This window comes from Anabas testudineus, chromosome 1 (genome assembly GCF_900324465.2).
Source record: "Anabas testudineus chromosome 1, fAnaTes1.2, whole genome shotgun sequence".
Taxonomy (NCBI): domain Eukaryota; kingdom Metazoa; phylum Chordata; class Actinopteri; order Anabantiformes; family Anabantidae; genus Anabas; species Anabas testudineus.
Genome location: NC_046610.1, coordinates 26,405,980 through 26,419,202, shown reverse-complemented (window position 1 = coordinate 26,419,202; position 13,223 = coordinate 26,405,980). Strand labels below are relative to the sequence as shown.

The 13,223-nt window shown below is 38.7% G+C and overlaps 1 protein-coding gene across 4 annotated transcripts in view; it reads left to right on the top strand.

Annotated features, from left to right (window-relative positions):
* Positions 1-13,223, top strand: part of tenm3 (teneurin transmembrane protein 3) — a 114,475-nt gene that overhangs the window by 57,036 nt on the left and 44,216 nt on the right. For 2 of the 4 annotated variants that reach the window (XM_026360886.1, XM_026360883.1), the window contains exons 9-15: positions 1,337-1,592; positions 2,023-2,124; positions 5,855-6,049; positions 8,102-8,302; positions 9,798-9,983; positions 10,876-10,902; positions 12,050-12,058. In XM_026360886.1, the coding sequence (XP_026216671.1) occupies positions 1,337-1,592; positions 2,023-2,124; positions 5,855-6,049; positions 8,102-8,302; positions 9,798-9,983; positions 10,876-10,902; positions 12,050-12,058 (976 nt within the window). The remainder of the gene's footprint in view (positions 1-1,336; positions 1,593-2,022; positions 2,125-5,854; positions 6,050-8,101; positions 8,303-9,797; positions 9,984-10,875; positions 10,903-12,049; positions 12,059-13,223) is intronic. The other 2 variants (XM_026360885.1, XM_026360884.1) reach the window with 1 other exon arrangement.

Genomic DNA, 13,223 nt, shown 5'->3' with positions numbered 1-13,223 from the left:
GAGGAGAGAGATTACAGAGACAGGAGGAGAGAGATACCAGGACGACAGAGAGGAGAGATACAGCAAGACGAGAGGAAGAGATACAGACGACTGAGAGGAGAGAGATACAGACGACAGAGAGGAGAGATACAGACGACAGAGAGGAGAGAGACAGACGACAGAGAGGAGAGATACAGACGACAGAGAGGAGAGAGATACGGACGACAGAGAGGAGAGAGATACAGACGACAGAGAGGAGAAAGTTGAGAAAGGGACGGGTGAAACTGAAAAAAGAAGAGATACATAAACAAAATGTTCAAAAAGAGAAAAGTGAACAGCAAAAATCAAGTTTTTAATCTGGAATGGACAGACTCCTGTCTGGTCATATTACTCCTGGGAGCACTAAACTAAAGGAAGATTTGTCTTAGTTTAAGAACATTTGATCAGAAAAGGCTGGCAGGAGAGATATAAAAGATGTTAGTGAGTCAGCTGATCTTATTTCCTCAGGTAAGTTGTTCCAGAGTTTGGAGGGTCTAACTCACTAACTCTGTCACCTCTAGTTGTTATTCTAACATCAGGGACATACAGAAGATTTCTACCAGAGGATCTTAGGCTACGTGCAAACTAAGCCATTAAAAGCTGGGATATGTAGCTCTGTGAAAGGCCATGCAGAGCTTTAAAAGTTAATAAAATCTTAAAATCTATCCTAAAACATACTGGCAGCCAGAGTACGGAAGGTAAGACAGGAGTGATGTGTTCATATTTTCTTTTTCTAGTCATGCTAGCTAACTAGAGTTTTGCTTATTACAAATGGCAATTTATGGCTAAAAGTGACAGAAACGCATCAAATGCACTCTGATTATGCACAAGCCTACTCTACTGCACATTTTTAGATAGTATAAATCAGAAATGGCAAAATATTGGCATTCAAACTCTAGGGGCTGTCTGTGAGGAAAAAAAAAATCTGGATTTTATGTTAAAACACAATTTAATTTTCCTCATTTTGTTTATTATGAATATTTAGGTCATTGCTTCCCTAACATACCTAACTTTTTTTTTCCTTTGATCCACTTACACTCTATAAACTTTTCTTTGTTATGTTCTTTTAGATAAGAACTTATGATAACTTGTCGTTATTAATCAGCTTCTAAGTGGTTAGCATCTTTTCTCCCACATAATTTCTTAAAAAATTGGGAATGGGATTAGAGAAACTGAAATATGTTGTAGTATTGTGTTGGAACATTGCAGTATTTGGTGAATGTAATGGAAAATATAGTTTGATTACATAAAGTGACAAATTTGGTTTCATGTCAAAAAATCTTCAATGATGTTTGCTTGGTGTGTTTGTTTCTTGCAGTATGACTTTGTGGAGCTACTGGATGGTAGTCGTCTCATTTCCAAAGACAAACGAGCGCTCAGTGACACCGATGCAGGGCAGGAACACCTGGCTATTATACATGAGGAAGAGTCTTGGGGAGGGACCCGACATACACGCTCTGTGAATGTGCATGAGGCTGGCTTCATCCAGTTTCTGGACACAGGAATTTGGCATCTTGCTTTTTACAATGATGGGCGCAACACAGAACAAGTTTCTTATAATACCATCATTATAGGTGAGACATTAATCTTTGTTTAAGAGCAAGTAGTAAAACATTAAGAGTAATGATTGTTTAATCATATTGTCTGTGTGTATATGTGTGCGTGTGTGTGTGTTTGTGTATGTGTGTGTGTGTGTATGTGTGTGCGCAGGAAATGATCAGTTATGTATAGGAGACAATAATAGAGTGTGGCAGAAAGAGAGAGATAGAGTAACAGAAAGACAGTTTGGTAATTGGGTGTTAGAATGTGTTGATTGGACAGACTGACTGTAACTAAGGCAACCACAGAGGACTGGTCTCTCTTGTGCATATGGATGTGTGTGTGATTTCATACCGTTGCATATCCAGCCTCCCCAATTATCTCACATCCTTAGACCACTTTTCTTGTGCTCACTCCATCTTATTTCTGTCTCTGTTACTCTCTCTCTCTCTCTTTCTTAATCAGACTCGATTATGGAGTGTCCTCAGAATTGTCATGGAAACGGAGATTGCCTCTCAGGAATATGCCACTGTTTCCCAGGATTTCTGGGATCTGACTGCTCTCGAGGTAAACACACAGACACTCTGCCACCCATAGAGATGCAGTAATTGTTGGGAGGTTGTTATCCCAGCAGTGAGTGTGACCTGCACACCATGAAGGCTGCGCTCTGTTATGTTCTGTTGTTCGCCTTCCTCTGTTATCCTTGGAATACACCAGCCTAAAATTTTCAAATTTGCCACTGGATTGCCTATGTATAAATAACTGGTTTCAGGTCTAGCATTTACACTAAGCTATGCCAAAATACAGTATTTTCAAATTAGTGATTCAGACAAAGATCACATTAAATATTTAGAGGCATTTGAAGTTCCAGAGATTTTGGGGCATTTTTAGTAGAAATGCACTGATTCAACTTTTTCAGTTTAGATACATGGACTTTGCATATTGGTCGATTTCCAATACCGATCAGATCTGCTTCTTAAATTAATGACTTTCCTGATTTTTTAAAACAAAAAGTAACTACTTAACAGAAAAATTTATTTTATAAAAATAATAAATATTTTTGCACTGGCATCATCTTGGAACTGCTTTTAAAATAAATGGGAATCAAATGTCCTTATAAATATTTAGTGCAAACAGCATCCATTAAAGATAATAACAAATGGAAAGGTTGGTCCTGATGACACCGTTGAGGTATGGATGTGTCTAGGATGGCAGTAAAGTTGCTGACTGGTTTGTTTAAGAAGATCTTGGAGAATGAGAGGATGCCCGGAGAGTGGAGTGTAGTGCTGCCAGATTTTAAGAACAAGGGAGATGTGCAGAGCTATGGCAACTACAGAGGAACAAAGCTGATGTGCCATACAATGAAGTTGTGGGAAACAGGGCAGGCTAAGGGCAAAGGTCAGCATTTGTGAGCAGCACTCTGGTTTCATTCCTAGAAAGAGTCCAACAGAGGCAGTATTTGCTCTGAGGAAGCTGATGGAGAAGTACAGAGATGGGCAAAAGAGAGAGAGAGGAGCTGTGGTACTGTATGAGGTAGTCTGGAGTGGCAAAGAAGTATGTCAGAGTAGGGCAGGTAGGTAGAACAGTTGTCTGCCAATCATAGGATTGGTGGTTTGATTCCCAGCTGCCATGTCACATGCCAAAGTGTCCTTGGTCCTCCCAGTTGCCCCTGGTGAGTCAGATAGCAGCTCTGCCATCAGTTCGCAGCTGTGTGTGTGCGTGAGTGGGTGAATGGGTGAATAAGATGCAGTGTAAAGTGCTTTGAGTACCAATTAGGTACAAAAGCACTATATAAGTACAGAACATTTAGCTGTAAGACAGTGGTGAGGTGAGCTGTAGATGAGTTCCAGGTGGAAGTGGGTCTGCATCAAGGATCGGCTCTGAGTCCCTTCTTGTTTGCACTGGTGATGGACAGGCTGACAGATGAGGTTAGACAGGAATCTCCATGGACTATATTGTTCACAGATGACATTGTGATCTCTTGTGAGGGCAGGGAGCAGGTGGAGTAACATTTTAAGTGGTGGTGTGCTATGGAAAGCAGAGGAATGAATGTTAGCTGTAGCAAGAAAGAATATGTGTGTGAATGAGATAACGGGAGAGTGTGGAAAAGAGGTAAAGAGGTGTGTTCAAGCTGGATGGAACTGGTGGAGAGAAGTGTCAGGCATGTTGTGTGATAAAATGAAGAGAAAAGATCAGCATGGATGAAAGGAAAGATGTTCCATGCCAGTGTCTCCAGCTCCATTCGAGACAGTAGCACTGAAGAAAGCAGGAGGCAGAGCTGGAGGTAGCAGAGCTTAATATGTTGACGTTCTCTTTGGGAGTGATGAGGATGGGTAGGATCAGAGGTGCCAGATATTTTAGAGATAAAGTCAGAGAGGCGTGACCATATTGGTAAATGAATGCTGAGGTTGGAGCTGCCTGGCAGGAGGTCTAGAGGAATTGAAATGTTGTGTTTTTTTTACGTTTTAAGTGCAGAGAAAGGTGCGGAAGAGCTCAGTTTTCAGCAAGTTTTTGAAAATTGAGAGTGAGGCAGCTCAACGTGCAGAGGTGGGTATGATGTTCCACCATCGTGGAACTACTGAGCTTAAAAAGATTAGCCTGCTGGATTCTCTTCAAGAGAAGTTCAAAGATGGATTCTGACTGTCTGGACTCAAACCTGGCTGTCATTCAAAGTTTGAAACTACGCGTTACAAACGCCAAATGTTGTGTTTGGTAGTTTTTGTTGGCTGTCTTTGTCCGACCTATACTGCACGCTTTTCTGAGGTGATGAGCAGAAGTGAACTTACTCTGATCCCTTGTGTTTGTGAGAGGACTTTGGGAGATTTTGTTGTGAGGCAAACAACAGGTACAGCATTGTTTCTTTTACTTATGGCAAGAGAGGAGACGTAGGTGTGGAACATGGGAGAAGCACTGACAAAACTGATTCAGTCCCTCTTCTCTGGAGTGGAGGAGTGGCTAACTTTACAGTTATCAGCTGGCTAGGATGAACAAGCAAACAAGTCCCTTCTATAGTCTGAATTTTCTGCCTTAATCTCTTCAAGCAAATTGAAGTGTCCTGTATAACCTCAACATAATAAGCCTGAATTCTTTAGTTCAGTTGTCCAAGAGCAGGGTTGGTGGTTCCAGACCCGCCTTCCCGCCTTTTTTTTTTTGTTTTGTCTTTTTTGTGACCCATGAACATAATTTACAAATGTCACAGATGTATCTGCAAAGAGGCAGGGAGGCGGAAGCACTGCCACGAAGCCATAATTTTTGAGAGTCTGTCCACACACATTTTCAAGCTTGCTGCTCCATATTACATGTTTTTTTTGCATGAAAATGTACAAGCATGTGGACTCCAGGGACCTGTTTTTAAACCCCCCAAAAGGAGCATAATGGCTCTTTAACATTACCATACAGTAGTGTCAGCTACAAATATGAGTAGCATTGATGAAAAGCTCAATCTAATTGTTTATCTTATAACCAGTTTTGAAACAGTAGTAGCTGAATGGCAATTACACTTCAGGTTAGACCTTCAACTCTGGCGCCCAGCAACAGCAAGATGCGATTTCAGTACAGGCATCTAGTGTCTGACCACTGTATGGCATCATTAAGTCAGTGTGTATCAGTTGAGAAATCTGGTCCATAGACTAGGATGACAGTAAATGGTCTGCACTTATATAGTGCTTTTCTACCTAACTGGTACTCAAAGCGCTTTAAACTGCGTCCCATTCACCCATTCACATACACACTCTCACACACACAAACACCGATGGCAGAGCTGCTACGCAGCTGATTTGACTCACCGGGGGCAGCTTGGAGTTCAGTGTCTTGCTCAAGGACACTTTGGCATGTGACACGGCCGTGCGGAATTGAACCACCAATCCTACGATTGACAGACAACTGCTCTACCTATTGAGACATAGCCACTCATTAGTACATATTTAAATAAAGTTGAAATTTCAGTGATGAGTGACCTCTTAAAAGATGAGTGGCATCTCACAGTTGACAGTTTTTTAAATGAGGTGGGTTGTTTGGATTAGCCATAGTTGGACTTTCCTTATTATTATTGGAGGGTCATGGTGACACTGCAACAATATGAATCTATTCCTGGAGAAACAGTAAGCTGTAATGGTCAAAAGACAATTGAATGTGATTAACGACTACATCATGATGGAGATACTTTTCAGTCCTGTAAACTTTGCACAGTGCAGATATTGTGGAGTAAGGGGAATGTTACAGTTTCAGGAGTTCAATTTAAACACTCTTTGAAGCTAGTATGTTAACTGATCCATCTTCATGCATGTTCCTGTTCTAGCTGCCTGTCCAGTGCTGTGCAGTGGTAACGGGCAGTACTCCCGTGGTCGCTGCCAGTGCTATAGTGGGTGGAAGGGCACTGAGTGTGATGTTCCAGCGAACCAGTGCATTGATATCCACTGTGGAGGACACGGCATTTGCATTATGGGTGCCTGTATCTGCAATACTGGCTATAAAGGCGACAATTGTGAAGAAGGTAAGAATAATTTATTTCAAAAAGGTGCATTAGTTACATGTATTGTTATTAGTAGTAGGTTGCTCATTGTTCTGTTTTTTTTTTTTTTTTTTGACACTGTACTGCATTATTTTTCATCACTGAGATTTTTTAGTTTACCATTAGTGTTAACATTAATAATATGTGTAAAAGCTACATATCACATTTACTTTAGAAACAGAAAGGGACATAAAAGTTGTTCTAATTGGATAATAATTTATAATCAGTACACTCAGTGTCACTTGCAAAGTTGTATGCATGCATTGCATGTAATTGATCTGAAGAACATGGGAGGCACTTCTTAAATGGCATGTAAATTAGAATATTATGCAAGATATCAGCTCTAAGCTGCCATGCTGTTATACTACTGTGTATTTCTGTCAGTTATTTATGAATACTGTCTATCTGCACAAGTCCATTTTTTTGTTAAAAGTATCTTATTTACTGTCGGTTTAAAGCTATTTTAAAAACGCTAAAAGCTAATAATCTTACTGGCTTGCATATAAAATATTTATCAGCTACGTCACCTCTAAGCTGTTAGATAGGTAGTTTGTTAATATAGCAGGCAACATAATAAATTTACTCTATCTCTGTCACAATGACACATACATATCCACAGTAGCTGGGAGTTTGTAGGCTCAGAAACTCTACTAAATAGACACAATAATTCTATTTAAATTGATCAATACTAATCTACTACTGTTCACAGACATGCTACATAGAGCAGCTGACACACATCTCTATTTGAGTCCACAATTTCATATTATCATATTATTATATTAGTGTGTACAGATGTAAACACAAAATCATGCACGTGCTGTGTGTACATACACATTCATCTAAAGCTGCAAATACATATCACAGGGGAGAGTAACAAGATTAGTTTCATATTCATTCAGTTCTCAGTCACACTAATCCTTTGTGATTGAGAATGGGAGGGAGACCCAAGGAGAGAGTGAGAAAGAATTTGTGTGTGGAGTGTAGGATTGCTGAATCTGCAAAAAGAGATCTCATATAGGATTTCCGTGCCAAATATTGCAGCCAAATGGAAAATGTGAAAAAATGTATTTGTGCAATGGATCTATAAAGAATACAACATTATTTTTTGTAGTAGTAATATTTAAATCTTGGTTTGAATGAAATTTTTTAATAAGGATTTTGTATGTTTCACTGGTGTCTGTCATGAAGAGTTTAGAGAATGACCGATAGAAATGCAAGAGGAAATTGGATTTAGAGGTAATTCCTATGGATCCAATTTCCCTCTTGTGTGATATAGGGAGATGAATAATCACTTTGATAAGCTACAGCAACAAAATCTCAGTGTTACAGGAAATAACTCTTGGGAAACCAGCAATTGTATAAATGTCACATTTAGCCTCATTCAGTGCGTCATGGGTGATTGGTAACGAGGTTCGCCAGATCACATAGGGGGCATAATGTGTATATCTTACTTTTAAAAGAGATCCAGATGAACCCTTCTGTAAAAATGAATGCAAAACTGTGTCCTTCAGCTCAGTGTTCTGTGTGTTGGTTTTTGGATTGATGATGATGTGCTGTAATTAAGTTCAGCACCAAAGTGCCTCCCCACTGTAACTCACACTGTCACAGTAACTCAACTGGGGGAAGATGGGAAGGCACCTTTTCTCCGCCCCGTATTTTTCCCACTTGGGAAAGAACAGTCCACTTTACATATTCATATTTATTTTGCACATCTACAGCATGCGCTATTTTGCTTTTTTGAAAAATGCAGTACTCAGTTCGCACCCGCAGTAGATGAGATTGTGGGCGTAAGCACTCTTTTTAGTACCATTTGCCTGTTCCCCCTATCATTTTGGTCCTCGAGCCACGTACTCGTACTAGTTTTAATCATACCATATATGATACATTTAAGCACAGTAGTGTAAAGCACAGTAGCAAAATCATGGCTTATTAATCAGGAATGTATGTTATGTAGTATATGTATTTGGGTATGTAGGCTACTAAGTGCATGCTTTGGTCTATTGTTAACTACCTCCTTTCATTCTGTTTTTCCAGTGGACTGCATAGACCCCAGTTGTTCAGCACACGGTGTTTGTATACTTGGAGAGTGTCACTGTCAGCCAGGCTGGGGTGGAGCCAACTGTGAGATTGCCAAAGCCATGTGTCCGGACCAGTGTTCAGGTCATGGAAAGTACAATGCTGAGACTAGCACTTGTACCTGCGACCAGAGCTGGACTGGACCTGACTGCTCTTTAGGTGTGTTTCATGTTTAATGTGAAATAATATAAGTAATATAAAAAAATAACTGTAAACTCAATTCTGAGTAGTGATTGGAGGTGTGGCAGTGCTTTAGCTAGTGTTAGTTTTGAAGACAGTGTGCTCTTCTACAGCTTTTCTACACTTGTAGCAAAAACACGTTCACATTTAGAAGTTGGCCAGGAGTTTAAAACAGAATGTTGCTTCAGGATCTCCACTTCAACTTGAGTAGATATGCAAGGTTAGTGACACACTGTAGCTAGGAGCAAAGAAACACTACGATTTCAGTTAAATCAGTGCAATACTTCTTTCTCAAACTCAATTCATACTGTAAATACCCTGGAGCCAATGAAGAGCAGCTAAAATAGATGTATTATGGTTTCAAGATGACTTGCAGTGTGGTGGACACCCTGCAGCTGTGATTTGTTGTAGCAGCCAACAGGGGAGCCATCTCTTGACAGCAGAAGGAGTCAGAGTCCAGCAACGTGAAAAAGTAGCACATACATTTGGAAATTCTATGTTCAGTATATGAAAGGCTCAAGAAAAGCTCACACCTGGCTGTTAAATAGCTTCTACTCTCAAAAGCTATTACTATACTGAACGCCAGTATAGCATGCCATAGGTGCTTTAATATTTTTTTCCAATTTATTACTAATTTATTAGCCCCATTTTTACCTTATGCATTAGTTTCATTGTAGTTGTGCAAAGACAAATAAGGAATATCTAACATCCCAACAGTATGACATTTTCTTTCTACTCTATTCTAATTTCTCAGTCACCGTTGTACTCATAAAGTCCTCCTCACCTATTAGTTGTGGGCTGCTTTGGATTTTAGCTTGGTGAATTCTGAAAGCAGTATATTTATACATGCATTTGAAAGGTTGCACATTGTGCACAAGGTGTTGGTGATATAATGAGCAGTTACCATAATATATCCATGGTGAACGATGTCAGTGGTCAGCGACACATTCTGTACTTCCATATCCAGTGTTTTCATGCTGGGGTCATACTGTTATGCAATTGTACTCCAGCATGTAAGACATTGTAGTGAAGTAAATAAAATGCGCCATTTCTCTAAAACCTTCTCTATGCACTGCTGTCGAAGATCTAAAATCTTTCTCAATGAAATGTACAGGCACATTAGTAATTTGCTGTTGCCTTTTCCTTGTCAAACCAGACTGTTTGGTGAAGTCGTTAATTGCTGCTTGCTGTGTAGCAGATTTGATCTTGGCTTCAGCTACTAATCTAACATTCCTTTTAGGATGAGTGTGCATGAAACGTGTGCATTTATTACATTTAACCATATTTTGCAGGTTACTTAATTCTTACTACCTACTGGTACTAGCTTGCTGCAATGGTGTGCCAGGGTCCTCACCTGGGGATCCTCAAGTGGGTCCTACTCTGTGGTCTGCGACTAGTTTTCCTCATGCTGGAGGAAAGGTTAAGTTTTGGGTGAATTAGTTGATTAAAATATTTTCGCCTCTTTCTCCAACAGAGGTTTGTGAAGTGGACTGTGGTAGCCATGGTATCTGTTATGGTGGCGTGTGTCGATGTGAAGAAGGCTGGACAGGAACTGTGTGTAACCAGAAAGCCTGCCATCCACTGTGCAGTAAGAACGGCGTGTGTAAGGACGGGAAGTGTGAGTGTGACCAGGGATGGACAGGGGAGCACTGCAATATTGGTGAGTGGATCACAAACAAACACAAACAAACACACATAGACACAAACTAATGGAATGGTGTAAAAAGGAAAATTGAGACTGTGACGTCAGTATACATTTGTTTAATACTTTTAGTTGTTGGTTTTCCAAATGTAGTGAAATAAGGATGATTCTGGTGTCTCATGTACTACGAATGTTGAGCTACAAAATCAATAAATAATTGGTTTATTTCAATTATGAAACAGAGTGCTTTTGTTCTGTTACAAAACTGCTTTAACTACTGATGTCTGTTTATTGCACATATTTATAGTAGTATTTTAGGAATGTAAAGAACGGGTTAAACATCAATGTTATATATAATGTTTATATATATATATATATATATATATATATATATATATATATATATATATATATATATATATATATATATATATATAAACATAAACAAAAAACAAAAAATATTTTAAAATTGCTTTTTAGTCATTGGCCAAATAAAATCCAAAGTATCAAACATAGATGTCTTCAGCGGTATATTTACTGTTATTGGTTTTAAATATGATAATAGAGCTTAATGAATCTGAGTATTTACTAACTTGGAAACAAAGTGTAACCGTCTATTGCAACCCTGAAGTCAGCCTGATCTTGGACCTGAGGATTTATTCCGGTGTTTAAATTGTATGTGGTGATAAATATAATGGATCTTCCATCCTTTTTCCCTTTTTTTTTTTAAACCTCTTTTTGTGTATTTACCTCTGTGCTTTTTTTATTCACTTGCCTGGTGAATCACAGCCTGACTTCTGCAATCAATCGCCTTCACTGATTGTGATTTGTTAACAATTCTTCTACTTATTTTTTCTGGACTAAATGCTCCATCTCTATCTATCTTTTCTCTTTTTATTCCTTATTAAAGCTCACAATCCGGACATTAGAGTAAAAGGTACTGTATTGTTTTCTCTAGCTCCCCTCATCATTAGCTTTGTGTATTCCTCCATCATCCTTTGTTGTTTTCTTCATGAACTGTGGAGCTGTGGCTTCATCAGTGATTTTCTTTTTTTTCATTGAGATAGATGTTTTTATATCTTAGTATATTTCTCATTTCCTCTCTCAAAAGTCTGATGCGTGCACTTTTACTGCAGCTTTGAACATTTCAGAATTTATTCTTACCTAAATATAAAATGGTCTTATTTTCATCTGACTATAAAGTACACTTACTTGTCAGAACAAATCCAAATAAAAACCTGAGGCATTAATTACACAATACACAATACTGGCTTTGACAACAGTGCTAACCACTACACCACTGTTCCCAGTGTAAGTGAGGATCAAAGTATATTAGCACATATATTTAACAGTACATTTAACCACTTTAGATGTATCAAGGATGTTAAAATAAACTCTGCTTTCTGTAGCTTTGATGCATTAAACAATGGGTTAGTTTTACCGTCTGTCACATGTGCAGTCAATGTACATCTGTAAAGAGTTCGCCCAGACTGTCACGGACTTGGAAAGTAATGAAATTGATGTCATAGCAGTGGTTGTGGGAAGTATGTATTAGCCTTTAACCATTGTGTGGATCAGCGTACAACACAAGCAGTAGCTTCAACATCAGCTGTGGTTGTTGCCTCAACTAACCACTTATGCAAAATGCCAATTTGTGCTACACTTAACATTATATCAGTATAACCAGTTCTCTCTCTCCAGTTTCTGTTTAATTTTCATCCAGATCCCTTTGTATTTGCTAAAGATGCTAGAACATAATTGTTGAATTAAAAGAAAAGCTGAAGAATGTTTTTCTGGTTCATTAAAAAATAAAAAATCTGCTGCCTTTTGCTCTTCTGTCCTGATGTAATCTGAGTATAAAGGAAGACTGCTTCGAATAACCACATTGTAGAGGTTCTTCTTTGTCTCTCTCTGTGTTGATGCACTCCCTTGATCCTAATACTTTCCTCCTGTCCTCCTCTTCCTTTGGCTGCCATTTTCATCTATCCATTACAGACAGTATATTTGGCAGTGCTGCTTTTGTTTCGATTTACTTTTTCCCTAATTTTCCTCCCTCTCTCCCTCGTGCCCTCTCCTATTCTCAGGATATAAAGGTAATTCATACCAAAGATTTAACAAGGCCTTATTGTCCCCAAATACAATCACTTTACACTATGCTTTGTTCACTTTAATTACCATTGATATAGATTTGACCATGTCCTTCTATTTTTATTTTTTTTTACATTCTGTCTTTCAGTCTCAATGCTAAGTGTATATGGTTTTGTATTTCTGTATTGTGTTATAACTCCTACTGTTACTTCTGCAGTCTCAGTTTTTTTTCTAGTTACATCATTATTGTCCCTCTCTCAGATTCTCACACACAAACATAAACAATACAGATGAAGCTGCACACAAGCACATAGACACAAAAAAGAAAATGCACACACAAACAAGACACAAATCCAAAGTCTGTGACTCCTGTTTGTCTTGCATCCAGAAGCCTGATATCTATGTATGTGTTAATTTAGCCAGCTCCTCTCTGTCCTTAATCTATCTTCACTTTACGGTCTTTCTCTGTTTTCTGTCTCTTTCCCCTTCACACATCCCATCTCTCCATCTCTACCTCGATTTCTCGTTCTGTCTCTCCAGCTGGACTTTGCTTGGTTCTGGTCCTCACTGTTTAATCGGTCTATCCGGTTGCCAGCCTCACTGTCTATTCTGTGATCGAGGAATGTCAAACAGAGGCATAAAGTATAGCCTTTGGAGGCATTTCTGATAAAACTACAATGTCCTCCCTATACTTTGTGCACTGTGTATCTGTGTACCTGTTGTGTTTTCACATGGATTGAAACTGTGATTTTGTTTTACCTTTAACCAAAAGAAAATGGCCAAAACATTTCCCTATTTCTAAAGCAAAAAACAAAAACTTGTGGGCTCTGTCAGCCTGCTCTTCATTATTAAAATTCATTTAGATTTGGTTAGAATCAGACAGAATCATGAAGTATTTTGCTATCAACTTAGGGGGCTACTTTTTTATTTTTTGTTTGTAATCATCATAATTTTACTCACTAATAACACCTCTTTCTTTGTTTACACATAAAAAATATATTGCTTTGAATTCCTTTCCAATTTAAGTGTTGCAGCATTTAGAAGCCATTTTGACTTTAGACAGTTTTCATGTTCATGTGAAACTACAACGTCAGTACATTTCACCAAAGGCTGACTGCGTGTCTGTCTGTTTTGTTAGTCTGTGTCCCTCACATGTGAATTAATGCACTG